Source organism: Rhopalosiphum padi, chromosome 1 (assembly GCF_020882245.1).
Source record: "Rhopalosiphum padi isolate XX-2018 chromosome 1, ASM2088224v1, whole genome shotgun sequence".
Taxonomy (NCBI): Eukaryota; Metazoa; Arthropoda; class Insecta; order Hemiptera; family Aphididae; genus Rhopalosiphum; species Rhopalosiphum padi.
The window spans coordinates 68898617-68924682 of record NC_083597.1 but is presented as its reverse complement, the minus strand read 5'-3'; the positions used below and the strand labels follow the sequence as shown (position 1 = coordinate 68924682).

General features: G+C 28.9%; 1 protein-coding gene across 2 annotated transcripts in view; it reads right to left on the bottom strand.

Annotated features, from left to right (window-relative positions):
• Positions 1-2717: 2717 nt before the first annotated feature.
• Positions 2718-26066, bottom strand: part of LOC132932455 (carbonic anhydrase-related protein 10) — a 110593-nt gene continuing 87244 nt past the window's right edge. The window contains exons 8-12 of one of the 2 annotated variants that reach the window (XM_060998837.1): positions 21228-21382; positions 20615-20761; positions 8834-8879; positions 5532-5574; positions 2718-3834 (exon numbers count right to left, since the gene is read on the bottom strand). In XM_060998837.1, the coding sequence (XP_060854820.1) occupies positions 5537-5574; positions 8834-8879; positions 20615-20761; positions 21228-21382 (386 nt within the window). In that variant the 3' untranslated portion in view covers positions 2718-3834; positions 5532-5536. The remainder of the gene's footprint in view (positions 3835-5531; positions 5575-8833; positions 8880-20614; positions 20762-21227; positions 21383-26066) is intronic. The other variant, XM_060998838.1, reaches the window with a different exon arrangement.

Sequence of the window (26066 nt, the reverse complement as noted above, 5' to 3'; positions counted from 1 at the left end):
GAAAAAAAAATAATAGTAATAATAGTTTAAATACATGATAGATTTACAAATTTATTACAATAACGATTGATATATACAACATAACTATGGATGAATAGGTTTACTACGGGTCTAAAATATATTCACATTCAGCTTCTATCGACAAGCATACTTTCATACTTTTTATACTAATAAAAGTAAATAGTTGTTGAAAGTACACGAGAACCATGTATACTCAGAACTTAGGTATAAGCAATCAGACTGGTAATATAATTTAATATAACGTATAAAAAAAAATACTAGCATAGGGTAATAATATTAACCAGAACAGGTAAAATACATTTACCTATATAGTTATAAGAAAAGTTATTACCTACTTCAATAACTAATCCAATTATATTAATTATATTAAAAATGTATATTATATTGAAAATATAGCTTTTCAACTATAACATTCTTCATGAGATTTTCATTTTATTTTATTCTGATAAATTTAAAATATGACAACAATTTATTATAATATTACAATGTATTTACGTAGTAGAAATAAAACGAAAACGTCGCAAAAATCTATAGGTATACGTATAATATAAAAAATATAGAATTCAGATCACTCAACAATTATATACAGGTGATAAGTCTAGTTTTTTAGTTTGTAAATTACTAAGCTTCTGAAAATAACATTCAAACATTTTGTTTGTCTCAATTTTTATCATAATCGATCGTGTACATTATGGACCCGACTCTATGTATGCAATCTATTGCGATATATAGAACGCTTAATACTTATATACAAATAAAATCAATTATAAATCCATAAATCCAACAAACCAGCCATACAATACTAAATTCATACCTAATTCGGAAATTACTTGTTAGTATTTTTATTTAGATATATCAAAAATTTAAAAAAAAAATAACTTGCAAAAATAAACGGCAGTTCTCGTTAAAAAAAAGTTTTTATTCTACCAGAACAATACTTTAATAATGGCATGAAAAAAAAAGTAATGAAGTATTTGAAAATATGGCCTTAAGTATAGGTACTTAAAAATTCCAATCAAATCGGAATTTGAATAACTGAAGGATAAAGGGGGGTGAGCGTACTCAGTTGCTCGAGTCTGAATACTTGATACAGACAGACAGGCGAAAGACTGAGTAGACCGACTTTATATGAATATAACTCAAACATTTTGTAGGATTTTTTATTTAATACGGGATCATACAACATTTATATTGACTTAATTAAATCATTTTTAAATAAAATAAATACTGAATCATCATTTAAAACTAAACGTACGTCTTCCAGAATTTATAGACGCGATGAAAATAAATACCAGATCTGATATGGTACACTTTGTTCATAATAAATGTCTCTTTATTTATACAAATATTAACTAAATAATGTTCAAATATAAGAAAATAAAATAATAAGAAAAAAAAAATTAACTAGAAAAATTATTTTTTTAAACATTTAATATTAGTATTTAGCATTGTATGTATAGCTTTTTAAAATTACGAAATAGGAATTTATAACACCAACAATGAAATATCGGCATTGACAAAATGTATATATAGCACGTTTGTATGAATAAATTATGTTTATTTAATAATATATATTATATGATGTAAATATTTTTTTTTTAAATTCATAAATTTAATTGAATACAGTTAGAGCACAGTTACTGAATTTATAAATACCTTTATATTACCGGTCAATTAAATATAATAATAATTAATAATATATTATTAATTATTCAAAAAACAATGTTACTTCACAAATTTAATATAATCGAACAATGAAATTGCATTTTTAATTGTGCAGCATGATTGTATTAAATTCACTTGCTAATCAAATTGTCTTGATATTTGAAGCAATTATAATAATATATCGCCTTAATGGGGGTCTTCAGACACCAGACTAATAGTTATTTTCAGCAAACATTAGTCATTTTTTAGTAGAAAATTAAAATTAAATAAATACATTTAAATATTTTTCGAATGAAATGATAATAATGGAGGTTTATTGAAATTAATCAATTTAAATTCATAAATATAATAATTTAGTGATTTTTCACCCAGAATTGCTTAGAACTTGTAATATATTCTATACGGGTGATGGGTATGCAGGATGTACTTTGTGACTTTGTGAAAGTATCGTCGAGTAGATATCGTTATACGATTTTATGTTTGGCTAAAAAAAAATAATGTACGTTTATAACGACTAAAATAAATAAAATATAATTTTGTCGGTAAAACAAAAAATGGTTACTGAAAAACATAATTATTTTATGCATGTAAGTACTTACTTCATTGCTATATTGCACGGTATCGTTGGTCGTCATAATATTTTATTTCACGTTTCATGTTCAGTGATATGACATGATTTGGGATGGATACCTAAAGGTCACGTCATTATCGTGAAACATAATAATTATTATATTATTATTATTATAGTGTATCGTATTTACACAACACTGTATAATATTACGTTGAGCTCGCAGTTAGGTAGTCGTTTTCCGATTATTGGTTTTCTGCGTTTCGCGGACGCGACACAGTCGATCAAAAATGACTGATAAAATATCTAATCGATGAAATACTCAGTTTCTGGGACGGCATATTATAATAATTGTAATAATAATAGCTTGAAATGTTACATGATACGTAAGTATTAACGGGAATTATTGTTGTTGGTTTAGGCACCTATAATACATATAACAATACTACTGAAAACGTTCGTATTTTTTGAATTACAATTTACAGTTTATTAGTTTTTGCGTCGAAGCAACACAATCATTACCATTATCGTGTTATACAAATATAATATAGGTAAGTACATAGCACACGAAACAATGCTTATCATCGAGTGAAATAGTATAATAATATTATTGTGCACATCGTTATAACGTGGTCGGCGAATATAATTCCAATTATTTTCTTCGAGTAAATTCTACGATAGATATTTTACAATAACCACCTGTATAAAACAATTGTTGATGAGAAGGGAAGGCAGATAACAACTGTACACACTTTTTAACATAATATAATATTTTGGTTGAACTGGCGTTTACGCCAGCTATGTAATGTTTTACATAATAATATTATAATATCGTGTTTTAATGTATTCAGTTTAGTTTCCGCCAATACGATAGTTTTCACAGTATTCACCGTAACGTTTCGCACAGGTTAATATTAATAATAATAATAATAATAATTTAATATATTATTACGATGGTACAATATTATTACAAACTATTCTATATATATATATATGTATATGTATATCGTACAACATAAATCGTAAATAGTAATCAATTTACATAATAATATAATATCGTAGCATAATAATAATAATTGTTATACGTTTGTATAATAATAATAATAATATATACATTAATATTTACGAACGGTGATAAAACAACAATACAAAATATAAATTGTATGGCATTTAAATGACGATGACGATAATATAATAATAATAATAATAATAATAATATATTTAACAAACACAAGTTGATACCCCCCCCCCACATCAGCCCCATCACCGACGTCAACACCAGATGAGTCGACATTTACGATAATAGTATTTGATATTATAATATAGAGGCGACTAAAAAGGTAACTAACGATAAGTTTTACTAAATATTATGAAGGAATGATAATATATTATTGTTCTAATTTGCTGTATGTTTTTTTTTTTTGTTCCTGGACCGGTATCGTCGTTGTTTGGTGTTGAGGAAACAGTCGCTGACAATGAATTGTTCCGGTCGAACTGTCGGAAGCCGGACGAAACGGTACGCAAGACGGCGGCAATGCCGGTGCCGAAAGCCATATTATATCAAAAACCACCGGTAAAAACTAAAATATTAAAAAAAAATTTAAACAAACTATAATTTATTATTATTACTACTCAAAGTTATGAAATAACGCCATATCGAATATTGACGATTTTTATCGTGAGGATATAATTTGAGATAATTAAACTCAATTTTAGAGTTTTTACAGCAATAAATATATAAATTTTTTTAGATTACTAATTAAAATAAGTTAAATCTATGGCAGTAACCTTGTTTTATGATACTTAAATTATAATACTTGTTACCAATAAGTAGGGCCCAAATTTAAATACCATAAAACTGTCAAATAATGCTCTAAAATTACCCAAAATTACTATAATAATGCCTTTTCAATTTAATAATGGTCTTAAAAAACCAACATTTTTTTTTTATAGGCACGCAATTACGCAAACGATAAGAAAATGGTGGTACACGTTCTTAACAAATAGTAACAAATAAACCGTAATGTATATGACTTAGATGATATAATTAACCATATGTATATCATACATATGCGTGTATTATAATTGATAATACATCCTTGTTAGAACAGTAGAACAGTATACTATTGGCTATTATTACTATCGTCGCAAGTTGCAGCTAAATCATTATTATCATTGCTATTACTGTACATCATCAAATTCAGCTACAGTTAAACGAACGGACGGAATTATTAATAAATTAATAAATTATCGCGCGGACTAACTAACATAAAATAATATTAGTATTCATTGATTGCTCAGGGTTTTTGTAGTCTACCAATATAATATTATAATACTTATAATAATATATTAGTTAATCTTTTGCTCTGGAAAATTAATCACAAATTCACAAATCAAAATGGTACTAGTTGTAACCCGTGACACAATAACATAAATAATACTTATATGATCATCGATTAAGACTTTTTGCCGTTATAGCATATTTTTTTTAGGAAGAATGGGGTTAAATCAATAACAAAAATTATATTTGATAATGAAAATAAATAAAACTAATTATCTTAGTTTTGGGGTCAGACATTTAAACTCTTAAACCTCCCTGAAAACAGTCACAGCATTACTGAATACAGGTTGGGGTGGATACAACTCTTCTAGTTTTCTAAAAAATTTCCTAATTTATCACTAGAATATTAGCTATACACAAAGTCAAATATCTAAATGGTTTTCTTGCGTGCAGAATAATGTAAATTACATGGAACGAAATAAGTGATTTCCATCTCCTACTGATACCAATATAGGAATTAATTGATATTAGGTACATATTATTAATATTATTATTATTATCTTAAAGATTCGCTATACCTATTAAAATAAATAACAAATAATAAAAATAATAATAATAATAATAATATATAACAATGCTTGATCAGTTCTATATCTTGTATTTACCGTCAGTCAACTTGCCCCTCCCCCAACAACGATTTATACGATCACGACCATTCACGTTTGAGGTGTGTCCGATCCATATACTAGGTATATCATGTGATATTTTCAATGCGCATAGGTAATTAATAATATACAAGTACAAGACATTATTGAATTTGAATATTATTTTTGGAATTTTTAAGATCAAATTTATTTTACTACTATACAATTGAAAACCCTAAAAAGCACGCAACACCACGGATTTATTTTTGGTAGTATTTCAAGATCGCTACGTAACCAATAAACCTATCGCTGTCATTGTGGAAAATTGGCTGATGTATAGAATATAATTTACCGTAGTTATATCTGGTACAACGAATCCGATGTCCAATCGTTGGCTGAAACAAAAAAAAAAAAACAAAAAAACAATGCCGATAATGATTTAATAATAATATAATAACAATGGTAGAGAGAAATAATAGGATACAAAGAAGGAAAAGACAGAAACGGCTGAAAATAGTATTCGAGTGGTGCATAATTTCTGCTGAGCATCTATACATGTCTACATTATCTTTTTTTCAGAACGTGAGGAAAAAATGCCAATAATAATATTTCTCGAGGCTTCAAGAAATTTGCTGTGACTACACACACTAGAAGTGTATATGGGCACCGAATAAATTGAATAGAGTCAATTTTATTTACTTTTATTTTTTATGTATTTGTTTTTTTTTTGTATTATTATTATTATTATTATTATTCCAGGACGTGAGAAGCGTTGACAACACCAAGTAGATTAAACAACTGCAAATGTACGGCCGTTGGAAAGGTTGGAGAGCAACTATACGGAAGACGGAGAAGACTAAATAAAATAGAAAAAAACGAGAAAAAAGAAAAGTTAACGACCGCGATGGGACAAAGTTCTGCTGGGCAATATTTGTATTCAAAGAATTTTTCAACCTTTGAATTTTTTATGAGCAAGCGGTAAAAAAAAAGTTTGTACAACACGCGCGCCGGAGGATAAAAAATATAAAATGCATCTAAGTTCTCTAATTTTTAACGTTCGACAGCAAACCGCATTACGCAATTATTACAATATTGCAATGGTCGTCTTATTAACGGGATCGAATGCATGCACTTTATTACATTATGAAAATAAAAATTATTATTCATTAGAAAATAAAAAACGGTCGAAAGATGTGGCATAATAATATAGGAAATCACCCGAACTTAAACAAACATTTCTCCATGAGTGAACATTGTCAACATTTGTTTTTTCATATTATATTGCAACTAGTATGACGTTATTAGATAAATGCTCAGGTTTCAAACATAAAATAAAAATAATAAGTAAGAATACTATAAATACGAATCTCCAATCCTCGTACATTGAAAAGTAATATTTTTAAATTTTTACCGCGTTAACATTTATTACTTGATTAACACGTATCGGTTCCAAAATTATCATTATCCACGTTTATTTGATACAACTATTTTTTTCTGTTTCAAATTATAATTTGAATTACAATTATAAAAATTTGGATTTATAATATATAATGTTGAATAGTAGATGGAGAGGCTGGGGACATATGCAAATTATAAAAATAGTTTTTGTAGTTGAACAGAAGTCAATAGTTCTTCGGGACCAATACATGCTAAAAAAATTTGGAAATGTAAATTTAACGGGATAGAGAAACTTGGAAACGTATCTATACATTTGTATATAATATCATTGAAAGTATCGGTGCACGCACGTGGTGTCGGTTGCACAGATAAGACGTTTTTATTTCAAAGATAATACTGTAATATGGTAGTTGTTTTGAAATTCGAATAAAAATATCGTCGTGACGTAATCGACTCAATGATTTATTTACTTTTAGTTGTTTCGGGCATCGTCCATCACGTAGATATGCCAAACCTCAGAGAAGAGAACTCGAATGTATAGTTAGACGACGTTGATTTACACGCCCACACGCGATCGCTTATGTGTCGAAAGTTGAAAACCTAACTGGAATGTTAAAGGGTTTAAAAACCATGGAAGCCGTCCGTTAAGCAAAACTACACGAAAAAGGCGCTGTCTGATGCAAATGGGGTCGAGAGGTGCTCTTATATGCGATAGTTAATACCTCTCATCTCTGGTGCAGGAGGAGATTCGCGATTCTAAGCCTAAACGTATAATAAATCTCGCCGGTGCGGCTTAAGTCAAAACTTTGGTTTCGCCAACACGGCATCGTACAACAATAATAATAATATTGAACGGTGTATGCACTTATATATTATAATATTATAACATATACGTCGTCTAAAAAGTAATTCCAGGTACCTATAACACATAATATACCACTCGCGCAGAACGGTGGCGGTGGCTGATACCGATGAACGGGCGGGAAAATTGAATTGATACAATTTACTCTCGAATATCACTTTGTGACAGACGGGGTGACGGAGCGTGCTCGACCGTGTTTCGCTAAGTCCGGCTTACTCGGGTCAAGTTTAGTTTGATAATAATTTATATGCTCGTGCGTATCGAAATATCGGTGGTGTTTGTGTTGTGGTGTACCACTACGAGAGCCCGCCGGACATCGGTTAAAAGAGGATACCTTTCTATATTGCCCACATATATATTTATGCATATTATATATCACAGCATACATTTTATTATTATACATTATAGCCTATTATATAGATAACGATATTATACCGCGGTCGCCAGCGGTGTTGCAACCGTAAATTTTGCTTATAAAAGGTCTAATTCCGGCGAAATAATTGAACAAAACCGCGACGTACTTAACTCGGTAGGATCTCGTGACCCACACGAATACATTTTTACTAAAGACGTTCGAAAACGATACGTACCCACGCGTAACTTTGGGCACTTATATATTAATAGTTGCAGTCGTCGCGAAATTATGTTAATAACGATAATAACGTATTGCGGTAAAAGTTTTCTGAGGTTTTCGTTAGGGAAACAGGGAAAACAACTCTGTGATAGTGAAATATTTTACGTAAATAATTACGCCTCGATAAATCGCAGACACTATGTCATACACGTTTATTATACAATATAATATAGCGGACAAGGCGATTACAATGCAGATTATAGTCAGTGATTGTATTAGTTTTAATCCCAGAAACGCAGCAAGATCGATGTTTGTGTAGTACGTGAACAAACGCGATAATATCGTATAAATCGTTACGTGAGGTGGAATAAAAGTTGGATGGAAATCACGTTTCGTCGTTTCGTTTGCAGTGCAATGTCATATTGTAGCAATACATCTACCTGCAACCTACCGTAGCAGACCGACGGATGGAAAATATCGTACAAAAGAAATAAGCTCGCGGAGAAGAAATTAAATATTCAAATATGAAATAAGTATTATTTTTGTATATATTGTATGAAGCTAACAGTAATAATATTATATTTTACCGTCGCTTTATGATGAGTGACACTCGAGAGATGACGTAAAATAATTATAAATTTTAAATAAAAAGCCACGTTTGTGACTCAAACACATACTAATAGATTATTATAATAATAATACACAATACGTATACGTTCCTTATTAAAACAATATTATAATATAATATGACGTCGCTGTACAAAATAAATGATATCACCATTGTATATTATATGTTCAAAACGAATTTATGTCCACTCACCTTTGTAGTACATGTTTTTGTGCATGTTCAGCTTGCAAGTCTTACCCTGAAACAATATACAAGACTGTTAGAAAAACACAGACGGTAAAGACCAACAATTACATTAAATACATTTATACTCGTATTACGATAGGTTGTCGGTAGCATTATTATACTAATATCGCAACGGCTTCGGCACGTTTGTAGAAGTATACCAGGAAAAGTGCTGACAATAACTTTACATTAAAATAACATTTGAATTCATAGTCATATCTTAGTGATACACTTATATAATATATTATAATGGTTTATGTATAATATGACGTACATAGTTAATAGTTAAAGCATTTGAATTGTACTCTTACCATATATAAGAATATAATGCTATATTTTTTTTTTGTGGAGGCATGACTATTTTGTTCAAAAAACACGTGTAAGTAAGTACTTTTAAATGTTTTTTTGGAATGAAAAATATGATAAGTGATAACACAACCCACATGCACCGTTAAATACAAGTAGAGTTTTAATTTCCAAAATTAGAAACTATTAATCGTCAGTTTGTACTATTCGTAGAATCATAAAATACTTATTTTGAATCATCTCAAAAAAGCTTCAATGGAATCATATCTACTTAATAGTTATTTCTATGGATTGTCATAAAAACTTTGATTCAATTACTAATAAATAACGCAAATATTTTATTTTCACGAAATATTATATTAATTATTTGTATTTTTCTTGGAAATTACTCTGTTTAAAAATCGTATTAAAATACATTATCCCAAACAGATATTATTGATACGTGATACTTTTAGAAGTTTGGGTCATGCTGTATGGCACGAAATGCACAGTACCTATTATTGCTTCGATGGTTTAAGCTTTTAACGGTTTTTGTACGGTCGACGTATGCCAGCTGCACTAGTGTGTATGCCCGAAATCATACGCCAGTATACAATACACATTTGTACACGAACTCAAAAAACATATACACATTTACGTGAGTGTGAGTTCGAGTACGCGAATTCTTTTTTATCCGACGTATATTTTACCCTCCGAACATAAGAGACATGTGAAAAGGAAAACGCAGGGCAATTTATACATTTAAAAACGTTCGATATAATATTATACATGCCTTTATGACTTAACGAGTGAGTGCGTGTGGGATTTTTTTTTTATTATTATTTAAATTGACGCGTACGCTTATTTACGCACGCGCAATGAACCTACCAATACCGAATCTATGGTCGAATCGTAAATTTTTACATGGCTGTCGATATTCTCTACATGCAAGGCCACAATCTCCACCCGAACAGCCGGAGCAACAATACAGGGTATCCCCCTTTCCCCCAAAAAATGTGTAGCTTCATATTATTTTATATTGAAAAATGTGCTAATTTATGATTTACAATGTAAAAAGTGTATAACTGACAAGTTTGGAAAATAGAAATAATATATTATTGTATATTTGTTTCTACCAACGAGTTCTAATAAAAGTTATGATGTGATGGGTAGCGATAGAATTAAATATTTTTTTTCGTCAGTATTATTTTAATACAACTTAAATCTACAAACATTGATTGTACAGCGTTTTATTTTCTCGATACATACAATTCGTTAAAATTAAATTAAATTAAATTAAAGAATCGCATGATTTTATAAAGAAGATATTAGTATGAATTTGGTTTTCATAATGTTTCACAACAATAAATAATTTAAAAAAAAAAAATTTAAAAGTATGCATATAAATATACCTTCTTCTATATTGAATAACGATATTGCATCAAACCACTTAAAAATGTTAGCAGCTATCGTATTAAATTTTTAACATTCTTTCGTTATTGTAGTTATAGCGGAGTAGTGGCATGTTAAAATTTTTGAGGCAAATATCGACTTTCAAATACTATTTTACTTGGTAAACTTACTATACACATAGATGAACTTCAAGAATAAATAGAAAATATTACTCAAGATTTTCTCATATACAATTTAAAAAAAAATAGATTTTTAATCTATACTATATATTTTATTAAATTAAATTTGTTTATTAATTTTCAAATTCAAACTTTTTTTATTGGTGATTAAAACATTTTCTATTTATAAAAATAGTAATATTATAATGATTAATACTTATTATTACGTATTACAGTTATTAGTTATTACTTATTGAAATGTATTAGATAATATTATTAAATTACGTAATAAAATAAATATAACTATTAAATATAACTGTTGACAAAATATTTTTGTTATAAGTTAATTGAATCGAATATTTAAATGGTTAATAATATATTTTATATTAGTAGAATTTTAGCAATATAAGATAATGATAGTGGATGGTTCACTAAATTGCCCTTTGTCTTAGAGCAAAAAACTTTAGTTGAGACATTGTGTCTACACAATTGTGCAGTGTTCGGTCTGTTTAATCTATTATAACATAGCGTAATTTTTTATTTTAAAAATGTGTTTAGATGTGCATTTTTGACTGAAATATTTATAAAACATGACCAGAGTATGTCAGTATTGGCTAGATTTCCAATGATAACCTACTTCTAAACTCAACCGATCGAAATCATGTATATGTAATGCTTGCCGGTCAAATTTTTAATTGTTAATAAATTTGAAAATATTTTAATTTTTTTTCCAATTTTCCTTAGGTGATATCCATTATCTTAAATTAATATTTAAAAATATAAATATATAAAGATGTACACATCAGCGATTAATCAGATTCGCTATTGAAAGAAACTTGATCTCATCAAATTCCATTGCGTAATACAGTTGGCTAAAGAAAAAAAAAACGCGAGGATTGAAAGTAAGTAAAAAAAAAAAAAAAAACGTTTATACTACACATCTAGTTCAAAGGAAAATGTAGTAGCTAACTTTTAATTATAATATATCAACAGCGCTATATTGTATATTAGTGACTCGCGCAGAATTCAGATTTTTTTTCGCTTGCGTAAGAGTTTTTATGGAGCAAATAGTATATTATTATGACGCGAGCGTTACACATTTATATTATAATACGTCTATGGCGTATATAGGTAAGAAGTATATGAGAAAAAAACTGTACACGAAAACTTTTGTTTTCGACTATATAATTTTCGAATATTACTCGGTGAAAACTTTTGTTGTGCTTTAAGATTTCACGTTGTTTATAAACTAATAGAAAGTGGCCGCTCTCAACATGAGATTTATAAGTAAAGTTGTTATTTCATATGCGCTTACAATATATATATATATAATATACATATGTATATAAATGTATGAATGAGGGTAAATACGGAAGCGTGTAATAACCACAAATAGATTTGGTTGGATATATTATTATATATCTGCAATAAATATCAATCCAAAACTTGTGGTTATCGGATAATAATTAACAATATACCGGATGATTTATTTCACAGTAAGTGACAATCGCTATAATCATCTCAAAAAAGTATGAACGTTTTTGAAAATATTATACTGTAACATTATTTTAAGTGATTATAAAAAAACATTTTTTGAAAAAAAGTTATATTATTATTTATCTTGATAAATTTTAAGTTATTTTAAATTTCGAATAACAGCACATATTTTTATATTCAATATTTTTGTATTATAAAAATTTTTAGATAATGTAAGACGCCAAAAATATCTTTGGGTTAAAGAATATTTATTGTTTAAAGAATCACTGTGAAATCAGCATAGACGTGGTCGACTATTATTATGCATGTGTGGAATATGCGCCATAGAAAAACTAGTCACAGGCTGTCCTTAATTTTAGATATCATGTTTTTCGTTCTGTTTGGTACCAATAAGTGGGTTGTGAGTGCATTCGTGACTAGAAAACTAAAAAAATAAAAAATAAATAATGATTTTTAATTTATTCTAGATGCAACCACATGAACTTCCAAATTAACACTTTTTTCCTGTACATCGTTCGTGAATTGTTTTCTGATGGAATGTATACTACTGGTATCGCTATCTTCTGATTAATCAATTCAAATAATTAGTTATTTTACTTATTCGTTAATAGTATAAATAAGTAATATTGGCGTGAGTAAAAAAAAAAATTATATAGGTATTTGTGGACTTACAAAAAATAAATATTTTATTTTTTTTTGTTAGTATTGCGGGATTTCTATACAGCAAATAAAATAAAGTTGTTGTAATTAATATAACTACTAATAATGTTTTATTAATTTTCAGATAATTTTCAAATGAGTTACAACATAAAATAGGTGTAGCTTACATTTAGCGTAGTTTAAGACAGGATTGCAGTGGATTTTACTGCCATTATTTAATTTGCCACTGGCAACACCGTGCAAATTTAGCTAGTATTGTAAAAATATAGTAATTGTTCGATTTTTTCCAACATATTTCTTTTTTTAAATATGATGTTATAATTATTTGAATAACTTTTTAATTATTCTAGTTTTCATATAAACGTCGCTGCCATTGCAAATATTATTTCCTGTCAGACGTTATATAGCTTTGTAAAAAGAAAATCGGATCCATGGCCAAATGATAGAATCATTGATATAACTTAAAGTTATATAAAATATCTAAAATAGTTACTCTGATATTGTTAAATTGTAACTTTAAAAATTAGCAGTTATATTTGTATAATAAAGAGTAGTCTTATAAACATCAAAACAAAATTACCCATGCAACAAGCCGACCTGCTGAAATAATTAAATAATAACAATATTTAAAATTATTAGCACCTATTAAAAAATATCCATGAAGTATTTCTATGAGGATCTATGTGCAATTATATATATTTGGTTCTTTAATAAAACTTTCATAACCAAAATTTTATTGTTACAATTACCAATACATTGTCTATATTTATAAATTATAATTTGATTAGGTAATAGTTTCTTCAATCAAAACAGTAGCCCAATAGTCCATATACATTTATCCGATAAATATTGTGTGTAAGGACCGTAAGAAATAAATACACAAAAAACCTTATAATATATAATATCGATTATTGAATTCATATTTAAACCATTTGTTACTTTTATATGCATTTAGTACCTGTGTTATTGTTTTTGATGAATATTACTAAAAAAAAACTATTATAGTAAAGAACTGATGTAAATGTGACATAAAAATTATTTTAAAATTTTAAATCTACCTCACCCCAAAGCTCACCATTTAACTACCATTCGACACATCATTGGATTAAATTCTGATAATTGTGACACTGAAATAGGGAGTTTACAGTGAATAACTTGGTAAACAAATTCGACCGTAGAACCCATCACTGTTCAAACACTATTATATCATCTCAATTCTCACCTGTTGACTCTTTGATTATTTATTATCGTGGTCGATTAACTTTACGGTCGTGTTTAATCATTGAAGCGTTTAACGCACGCATTCTATTGTTTTACAATCGATCTGTTTTTGGCAGTTAAAAGTTAAAACAACAGCGAGATTATGTAACGCATACTAAACCAGTAGGGAGCTACATATTTTATCGGTGAAATATTTTTAAAGGTTTCTGAAAAAATAGTAACGGTTCATTGTTTTTACGTTCTAAAAATACCATAAAGTTGTTTTGTTTGAATTTGAAAGTTGGACAAAATCGACGAAGATTTTAAAATAACACAAATACAGCTTATTTAAAACGTTACGGTAAGTATTAACCGTAAAATTAATATTACAATAGTATTTAAAATTTGAACTAGTTAACGAATATATATCCCAAACATTTTTTTTTAAATAAATACCGTTATGGACGTGCCTATTTTTACAAAAATGTGGAGAGTTACACTTAATAAAATGTCGAAATTCCTTAAAATTTGGTCGATGAACTTTTTTCATTTTTATTGATGCACTTCTTATGCGCAAAAAAGGTTGCAGTTTTATAATATTAATGGGCAGTGTTACTTCAGGAAATTTCAAAATATACCTGCAACGAAAACATATTACTGTATCTAGTTAATAAGGAAACAATAACAATACTTTTTAAATCTGTCGTGTTTATAAAATATTTCACAAGCTGCTGATTGAAAATGTACACTCAATCATAATAATGTTATAAGCTTTTTTTGTTTGTTATAATTATTAATAATTATAATATGTTCTAGTACTAAATAAATCTGAAATTATGACAATTTTGTCTTAATATCCAACATTATTGGTGATAATTTAAATTTTAAATTACATACAATTTGTATTACTATACCAACGTTTATTTTTATTTTATTAACTCTTACGGTAGATATTTTTTTTTTAGAAATTTATAATACGATACCGTTAAAGAAATTCACATTCACAGATATTCGCTTTCATACTAATAGATTGAGTTTTTATTATATAAATGTAAAACGTATCCTATGACTAATATAAGTTATTATAATATGTTTATATTATAAAGGTTCTAATGATTGTTGAACTTTAATTATTTTATAATCAAAATAAAGTAATAATACAAATAAAAAACTTTTTATTTTATATTAAATTTCATTCAAGAAAATTGGTTTGGTCATCTTTCAAATATTATACGAGTACAAGTTAAATTAAAATAATAGAGGAAACGATGAAACGATAAGACAACAGATACTGACACGTTAATAAGCACGTTGTATAATAATACTTATAATATTATAGTACTACATTTTTAATATTATAGGTACAATTAGAAATAATTTATGTGCGGACTAATTTAACTCGCCCAATAAATGATAATTATCTTTGCGGGTACGTCGGTAACATTTAATGAGCTAAAGATTCAATTCAAAGTTTTAAAAAGTAAATACGTTTATTTGTATAGAACGCATTTAATTAAAAACACGCGATTAAAATAATTTGTTTTCCAGGTAGGTAACCGAAGTACGAATTTAATGAAACATTAAGTGAAAACGAGGAGTTAAGATTAAAAAACGAGATATTAAAGTGCGAGTCGAGGAACACGAATTATATTATAATACACCACGTTTTGAAAAGTAATGTTTACGTCTAATAAAGTTTTGACTTTAAAAGTACCTACCTACCTAGTTACATACGTATATTGCGGGCTACCAGACAACACGAAACGTTAACGAAAATATATACCGAAACTGAGAGACAGAGACGGTTTTATAGAACTATAAAAGAAATAATGTTCATTGCCCTCTATTTTTAAGACTATTTACAATATTATTATGGTGTGACTGGTACATAAACATATAATTTCAGTAAATTTATATTAACATTGATACAAAGGTTTTATATAATATAATATCATTTATTGATAAATGGTAATAAATAATAATATTCAAGAGCTATGTTTCTATGTTTTTGAGTAGTAAGACTTCATATTTTATAATTATACATACATATAATGTAGATATAATAATATTATGAGAAATCCATATCTTGTAAAACTACTTCAAACAGAAAGTCAGTACACGTCATAGCGTAGTGGCACTCGTCACCCGGCTGTATATGGCTTACCTATATAACCTACTCAAGCAATTTAAACATGCCATTTTCAACATGACTAGAAATGGTTTTAAGCTCATCTGTCGTCAAAACGAATTTTATCCGTTAGAGATATTTTCAATAGTCGTAATAATATCAATATACTTTTGAATGTGAAAACAAAACACATTATTTATTGGTGAACTATTATCGAAAAAGTGAAAAGAACGCAAGACGAATAAATCACGAAGGGTTCGAACGCGGTGTTCGATCGGTACTGATTTGCATAACCGTCGAGACTAGACGTTTAAAAAAAAAATTCAAAGTTTCCAACCCCGGAGATAAATAATAAATAATATACCATATTGTTTGCAGAACGTTAATTTGATTATGTGTTGAAGAGAGAAACTTTATATTAAAGTTTGTTCTAGAGGAAAGAGTAGTAGTATCAAAGAGTATATCAAGTTTTGATTTTTACTCGGTATATAATAATAATATTATGCTATGTAGGCACCTATATTATAATAGGTGCATATTAAATTTGCTTCCGAGTGTAATAACTGTACAGTATATAATATCATATAATATTATGTATAGTACCAAAATTAATTTATCTGCATAAAATATAAATTCATTCTAAAAATACGCGACGTTTAAATTAACTTTATAGAGAAGAAAGTATTTGTTCGTGTAATGCGATATAACAATATTATTCTACGTGATTAAATTTAAACTTCAGGCACCACAATAACATAATGAAAAATATGCGAAAATCAAATATCGTAACAACTTTTGCGGTTCTTTTTACAACGGTTATATAATATAAATAGGGTGTGTTCTACATTATTCACATATTATTATATTGTATTTTAATGTTTACGCGCAAGCAGCAATAAGCCGCCAAACAGTCGACATCATGTCGGTACACGATTTATGTTTATTCTTATCAAATGTCACGAATTTTAATAAATAAAAAACCTAGAGGGGTGAAACTTAGATACAAACCGAAACGATTATTGTGACGTGATTTTTTTTTTTATTATTATTATTAACTAGACTTATCTGTACCGCTCGACTAGAAGAGAACAAATATATTCAGAATGGGACTCATATTTTACACACTAATACTTGATTAGAAAGGAGCCTAGAACAATTATGTATCACGTGCAAGACATCTCTTAAAAATTCAAATTGTACACATTATTTATTGTGCACTGCCCAAAATACTTAATACCACGCTATCTCTTCGATAATCCAACAACATTAGAAAAAGCTCTCAGCCAACAAAAAACTGGTAATATATTTATATGTTTTAAACATATGGGCTTTGATAAAAAAAAAAGAAAAAATTGTTATGAAAACCAATAACAGTGTGTTAATAGTATTTAATGATAGGTATATGTTAATGATCTATGTCATCGAAGTCTGTACCTTCCCCCTTCTTTATCCAATGGTGGCAATAATATAAAAGGGATTGTTTTTTTTTTCGGAAACAATCGGACAATAAAATTATAACGGCAGCAAGAACAGACATAATATGTAATTAGTTTCGTTTCGAAAATATTTATAAATAATAATTTATTTACAGCAGCCAACTATCGATACACTCATAAAGTTATAGTCTTCTACGCTCGTTAACGTTTTAAGTTTAGTTTGTTACTGATTTTGAATTTTTTATAAAGAGGATTTTAAGAATAAACTAATAAAGTATTAATTATCATATACGCAGCCCCGCAGGATTGTAAAAGTTGAATATTGTATTACTATTACTATTTTTGTATTGTTTTATACGCGACCAGTAGTTTTCAAAGAAACGACATTTTGATTCAGGGACTGCAATCCCCGTTGTATAAATTATTCGGTTTCGGTTTAGTTCTAATTTATCGTATTTTATATTTGTATATTAACTATAGTATAGTTTATTATATTCTTATAAATATCAATAGGTAAGGTACATAAGTTAACTTTTAATAATATTAACTTTAACCTATAAATATCGGTCCAAATAAAAATTAAAAATTAAATATGGGTGTTATACAAATAAATTCTGATATTTCTAAAGATGTCTAGTTCCGAAACTGGGGTTTTCCAGTTGCTAATCCTTGATTTATATCCCTTGAAATTTAAAATAGAATTTGTAATGAAATTTCTAAAATTTTTAAAATCAGAAAAAGTTTGTTTACAACATTTAAAGTACGTATGTGTCTGGTTAGATATAATATTGTTTAAGAAATGTACTATTTTGAATAATATAATATTATAAAATGTTTGCTGGTTTATGCTAACATTGTTATGAGGGCTTATTCTAACGAAAATGACGGGCGTTTTCACGGTGATTTTTCTCAACATACTCGTACCTATTACGGTACTTGTTTGTTATCGCTCTACCACTGAACCGTATAACATTTATCACCCCGCCGCCCGACGACCTTACGTCAGCAATCTTTAATCTAAAAGTTTGGACATTTTCAATCGATATTTCTCGACATTTCAGTATCTATTATATGTAGGTTAGTTTAGTATGTGATCCCATTTATGAAAAAATGGTAAATACTTCTTAAAACATTAAATTATATTATAATAATCTAAGTAATTATTGCTGCCAGCTTATCGTTATATCTCATGTGTGATTTCAAGTGCATACAATTTAAAATTAACATTAATGGGTTTTTTCTCTTTGTATTTAATAGGTACTAAATGTCTATTATTACATTAAAACACATCATGGCACATTGTACTCGCGAAAAAAAAATTGAAACTAAAAACTTCATTTTAATCCGATATTTTTACCGTCCGTGAAATGGTGAATGGGTGTTATCATAATATATCATACAATACTCTCCGCTCCGCACTTTGCTACAAATCGTGAATAGCTCGCCGAAAATAATTGACCGACGAAAACTGGCGACGCGTATAGCGAATATTAGCGAGTGTCTATTGCACGCATCATCATCGCACGCGTGGAAAATGGCTTTTGAATTACCAGCCGATACGCGGTTCGCACATCGCACGTCATATACTATAATATGTATGCGGTATTAATATAACGTAGTGGCACGAAAATAAATATTATTTCAGACCGGCGGGCGCATTTCAATGGAACGATAACTGGTGACGCGGCGACGCGCGCCAGCAACACGCGCGCCGCCGAAGCTTTTAGACATCCGATCACAATAACACTATGTGCGCGAACACGGTATTATATTGTGTGTACGCGGATTTCGTACAAGCCCCTTCGCTAATGGCATTCGGTCGTATACACGATATCGTATCACATGATATATTATAATAATATTATAATATGCGCCCGTTCTATCGCTCAAAATCTCGACGTCGTTGTCGCACACTCGTATGTGCGCAGGCAAGTGTATTATTTATGTAATATAAATTGTGAGTATGTGTTTGTGCTTGAGCGGGTGGGTGAGTGCGTGTACTCACCGACGGCAATTGTCATCATTATCATTGTTATTACTAAACGCGAGACGAATCGTTATTGTTATCTGCGCGGTCTTTGTTCGGCTGAGCGACTCGAGAACCCGAGACCGGTCGTTTGCCGATGTCAACCTTATGAAAATTATTATGCGGCACCGATGATCCGAAGTTAAGTGTTCGAGTTACGCGCTTACGTCTCACAATAATATAACGACTGTAATAATAATGCACTACTAAAGTGCATGTGCTGCGCCGCCAAGTATCGCACGCGTAACAATTAATTATTTTCAAACATAATTTTTTTGTTTTTTCAAAAAACACCGTTTATTGAATATTATGTTACATTGACAAAATATATGTCGAAATATGAAATTTCGAATCATGTATGTATTTTGATGAATATTATTATAATATCTATTAAACGACGACGGTGTGATTTGTAAATACCGCGTAAGTAGATACTTTACGTGGAATGCTTATGAGATCTCTGTTTATTTGTGGGATCTATCATAAATATATTTTTTTTATTTTTAAAAATAATATTTTAAATTGTAACATTTTACGCATCAGAAATTATATGTATTATCTTATTTTTTCAGTGGGTTACCAAATTCAAAAATATATGACTTTTTTTTTGAATAATTATAAAATTATATTTATTTATCAAATAAATAAATTGATGAATAACTTGTAACTGGTCAATAACAACTACTTTATTAAATATACATGTATATATATTCAATATATTTTATTTATTTTAAATTATTTAGGAATGCGGTTACTTAACCTAACGTACAAATTTTCAATCGGCTTTGTGACCGACAGATTACGTTTCATAACCATAAAACACGCTGCAGATTCACTTTCGTATGAGTATATACAATGTAAATGTATGTATATTATATTATATTATATTATAATAGGAGTGTGAATATGTAAATTTGTTCAAAAACTCGTAATGTTCATTCTTACCTGTGGATCGGCTTCGGTTCTCTGTGCGAAATTAATATTCGTCCTAACAGTTCGCTCACGTAAATCCTGCGTCGGCCTTGAGTTGTTTCCCAGTGGAGCTTTTGGGTGTTCCACTGAACCTTGGGATAATTTCCTTAAGTGGTACATCTGAAACAACGGTGAAACGACGGTAGGGTTAGGTTATGTTTCGTGCATGCGAGTATATTATACAGGCAATTGTGGTACAGCAGTTGGTAATACACCAAGTGACGTGCCTACTCGAATGGCAAACAAACGAATAAAAAACCTACGAGTTAAGTCACACGTATACTGTAAGAGAAGGTCCTTTTCATTAATTTAAAAGTGACAGTTTTAACAGAACACGTCGTTCCAAAGAGCAATGGGTGTGAGAGGAAGATAGAGTCAGAGTTACAGTGTTAGCAAGAGTAAGAGAAAGACAAAAAGGGTAAAATAAATTTAATAAAAAAAGGATAGAAAACCAAATATGAACGTTTGCTTGTTTTTGCATCACCACCGCAATTAATCGTCTTCCACCGCCACTGTTGCTGTCGTGTTTCCATTACCACGTATGCACATTATAAAATATACATATATAGCGGGAATATACATTCACCTCGCGTCTGGTTATGTAAATGGGTTTGTTCAGCACTATCCACACAGTAGTCTCCCAGCAGCCAGGATGAGTGGTCGATCCTTCGTACGTCATGTAGTATTTGATGTCTGGAAGCATCTCTCTGATGGATATGTCCTTTATTGTACGGAGAGAACCTGTCGACAGGGAAAAAGAAAAAAAAATGTTAAAAATTAAAAGTAAAATATCACGCTGTGAAGTCACAAAATATCATCGTTAATATCATAGGGGTTGTTATTATTTTAAATTCTAACAGTTAATTTACGGAAATTATAAAGCGCAAAATGCCAAGGTAAGTGTAATCGTCCGACAGCAACGACGAGACAAGCAAAAAACTAAATTCGATTTGTAACCGCTAAACCGCCCCACGTATATTATTATACACATTATATTAGGGTATAGATTAATATAGTCAACATGTAATATGATATAGAAGACATAATTTAATGTTTTAATGTTATTTTTTATTTTTATTTTTTATTTGTATTTAAATTTATAAACAGTGTTGTTAAATATAAAATATAAAAGTAAGGAACATGTTGAACTCTTGTCTCCCCACAAGCTCAGACACATTTTTTTCGTATACTAGTATTTGTGTATTACATTTAATTTGTAACTATTTTTTGAAATATGTAACAATAAACTATTGACAATCTCTATATTTACTTGCCTGTTTTTTTATTTCTCTTGTTTTTTTTCTTTATCTAACAAACATTACGCGCGATAATTAAACAATAAATATATATATTAATTCAATATCTTTCCCCATTAATTATTCATGTTTATTATTTTTTTTAAATATCGCGCGGTAAAAGAATTACAATTAAGTATATTATATGATATGATTATCCAAATGTTAGATGAGACTTCTATAAATGATTACATATTTCTTGGAAGCATTTTGTTATGATAAAATAACAACTTCTCCGCCATAATATTATATATTACTATTATTTTGGCGTGCATATACTATCAGGTTATACGGTTGTAATAAAATTATTGTATGCAATGCGCACGTAGTTCGGTTTATACTGCGCTATCGTCCGACTGCGGCGAGTTATTATTATGATAATGCACTGCGCGGAGAACAAATCGTTTATTAAAAGACATAAATCGCCCGCGACATCTCTCCAATTTTCTGCTTGTCACGGAGATATGCATCAGACTTATCCCGTCGGACATGTGGAGCGATGTATATTACGCGTATACTTGTATATTTAATATATATACATATGCATTATGTTGTCGTGCCGTACAACCATCGGCGTGCACACTGCGTTCACTACACTGCTGCTGCACTGAGCGCGTTATAGAACAATTTGTCGGAGAAAAAAAATTCGTGTCACGTATTTATTTACTATTTTTACTCATATGTTACAAACACTGAACTTGGGTGCGCGAGTATAAATGCTAGGACCATTGTCATTAATCCTGTTACGACGAATACAACAACGACGATACTGTGCCCTTTGCTCCAAAACCTTATCAATATATAAGCCGTCATTTTTTAGCATGTTTATTATGTACATCAACGTTTGTCATCTGCATTATGTCCATTGTCGAAGGTAAGTACCTTTTATGAGGGTGGAAAATAGCACTGGTCAACGGACAGCATCTGACACGAGAGGAAACTTGAGACAACCATCAACACGTATAATAATATTATTTATGTATCATTACATAGGAAGCATAATATTATGCTACACGCGAAATGTGTAAATGATATATATATATATATATTATAAATATGACAAATCAGGGTTCATTTTTTATGGCATGGGTGGAGGAAAAGCAATTTAAAACATTTTTTTAACATATTAAATGCTTCTAGGATAAATAACTGATCTATTATGTAAAGGTTTTACTCACCCCTACAACAATTAAGCACATATGATATTAGTGGAAATATGGTGTTTAAAAAAATAGTTTTGACAGTATACTGCCTTAGTAGTTATCGTTAGGTATCTTGTTTCTGTATCAGACACCTTCAACACTGTGATAACGTAGTTAGCAATTATTGGTATTCTATATAAACAACCTGGGAAACTTAATTAAAAATAAAATTGTTGTATTATATTTACTACAAACTTTCGTATAGAAACCCAGTGAAAATATGAATATCCGTTCATAACCAGATCGCAGGAAAACAATACTAGACAATATTTAACATTATACACCACTATACTTTTAAGAGACATATTTTACCGTTCAATTTTAGATGTGAATAACAGCAGTTTTTTTTTTTTATCACCTACACTTTTCCACAATAGTTTTTTTTTTATCATGATTTGTTAGTACGTCATATTTATTTTTTATATTATAAGATGCGTTAATTTTTATTAGATTCTAACCAGAGTGATGAATGTATTAGTTTAACAGTGAAGTGTGTTTTGACCCAAGACAAATCGTTACGATATTATATTTGATAAATGGATTCTACGACAAAATATTCCGGTCAAAATATCCTCGACAAAATACCCCGCGTAAATAATTTCTTAAAATGTTAACCTTTATTATAAAAGTTACGATTAGAAGTAATAATCAAACTTTATCTAAAGTGAATGTATGTTATTCGTTATTTTGATAATGGTATAGTGTGTAATTTTATATCATTGCCTACAACGCGTGCCGTGAGCCAATAGTCTTAAATTAAATTATTTAATTAACACTTTTTATAATAATTTTATATATATATAATATAATATTTTTTAAACACTTTTTTAATTTTTTTTTTTTTATATTTAATAAATATATTGTATTGTATTAATATCTATGTAACTTTTATAAAAAGGTTTACATTTTGAATTAATATTTACACGGAATATTTTGTTTTTGGGATACTTTGACGTGTTACCGATAAATGTACCTAGTACTTATTCATTCTACTCGGTTAAACCAATAAATCTAAATGATAAAACAATTGGCTGGAAAAATGTATACCTTAAATAAACTACACTAATATCGCCTTGTATAGGCAGTAAGACAGTAAGTTAGTATCTTATTTTGCTCCTACATTTTATTGGAACAAAAATTTCGATTAGCCGACAGAGTAAAAGAAAAAATAATATTGACCATTCCTTTGGTTCAGTTAAATTTAACACGCAATTTCAACGTGTATGTAGTATAAATATATAAACATAACACATTCAAATGCAATTTCAATGTATAATAACTGTCATATCATCTTCATGAATTTATTGCACATCGTTTTAAATTATTAATGTAACTGTTGATGTATATTTTGTTGCACCGACAACAAGAGTGAGTCACTATAATTGTAGGTATATATTACATAATATTTATTCTGTGTCTACGGGTTTTTTTTTCAGTATATAAGACACATTATTATTTATTTATTTAATTCCACATATATATATATATACGTATAAGCACTGGGTTCACTGAGAGGACTCGTGTGACATATTATATTTATATATATATATGGAGATCGATATTGTATATTATTTAGGTATACAAAAGTTGATAGTTATGCAAGTTGTGCCTATACCCATTTATATATATATATATATATGGGTGGTTATATTGCAGATATAATATAATATTATATTCAAAGACAGCTAATTGGATTTAATTTTCGTTTGAACGTGAAGTTCCTTCGTCGTACATATTAACGATTATTTGTCATAAGATCGATATTCTGCGACGCATGGTCGTTCCGCTTAAACACAATATACAATATCTTTATTCTATAATCTATATTGAATATTGATATATTATCATATTTTAATACCTATTTGACTAAAATTACGCTCATGCGCAATATAATATTATATGGTTATAGAAGTATTTTTAAAACGTCACGGGACTGAAACATTACACTGACAGGAAGAGAAGATTCTTTTTATAGTAAAATCCCCGTATCACTCAAATTTTCTCGGAAAGCTTTTAACTTTTACAACATGATTAAGCTCTCGAAAAATATTGTTTACCGAGACTACTCACGATCTTGATACGCACATAAGACCCACGATAAATATTTCTCCTTACTAAATCTCAAATATTGTAATCGATTTTTTCAAAATAACAAATAAATAAGTGTCATTCAAACTTTTCGAGCTTTATATTCGTTGTTTTGTTTATTTTTCATTACAGCACAAATATAAAATAATGATTAATACCTTTTGGCTTTAATCGATAACCAGTGAAATGAAATGCTTCAGTCACCAATAGCTTTCAGTTTTTACGATTTATTGAAATATTGTTAGTATTTAGTTGAAGTGATGTGATATACTTCGAGTGATAACTAATAAAAGCACGCCTCACAGACACCTATATATTTTGAATGGTATACCAAGTGGATAATCGACAATTTATCCAAAATTAAACCATCTATTCTGTAGATATGTTATCGCAACTACTTATCGATTTTAAAATATCAAATTAATTTTATTCTATTATATAGTAAAGTTAGTCACTATATTGTTTTATACATTTTATGGTTTTGTTTTTAATTATAATTTGTTAAATTAAAAATATTTAAAGTAAAACGTCCAATTCCGCAAAAATATTTAAATTGATTTGTATAGAGATAATAATAACAATGTTACGACCATTGTGGACAACGGTATCGGTCAGCAATTATATACTGCAAACCGAACTTTTAATGGACTATACATATATAATCTACCGATGGGCGATAATATTATAATGGCAATAATAATAATTGTTAATGCGATTCATGACACATAATTTCCGCTCGGTTTATGTTCGACACTATAAAAATGACTTTTCCCCATCTTTTATTAAAACACGAACAAAAGTGATGTTTTTATTCGATTGTTTTAATTGATATTGTGATTT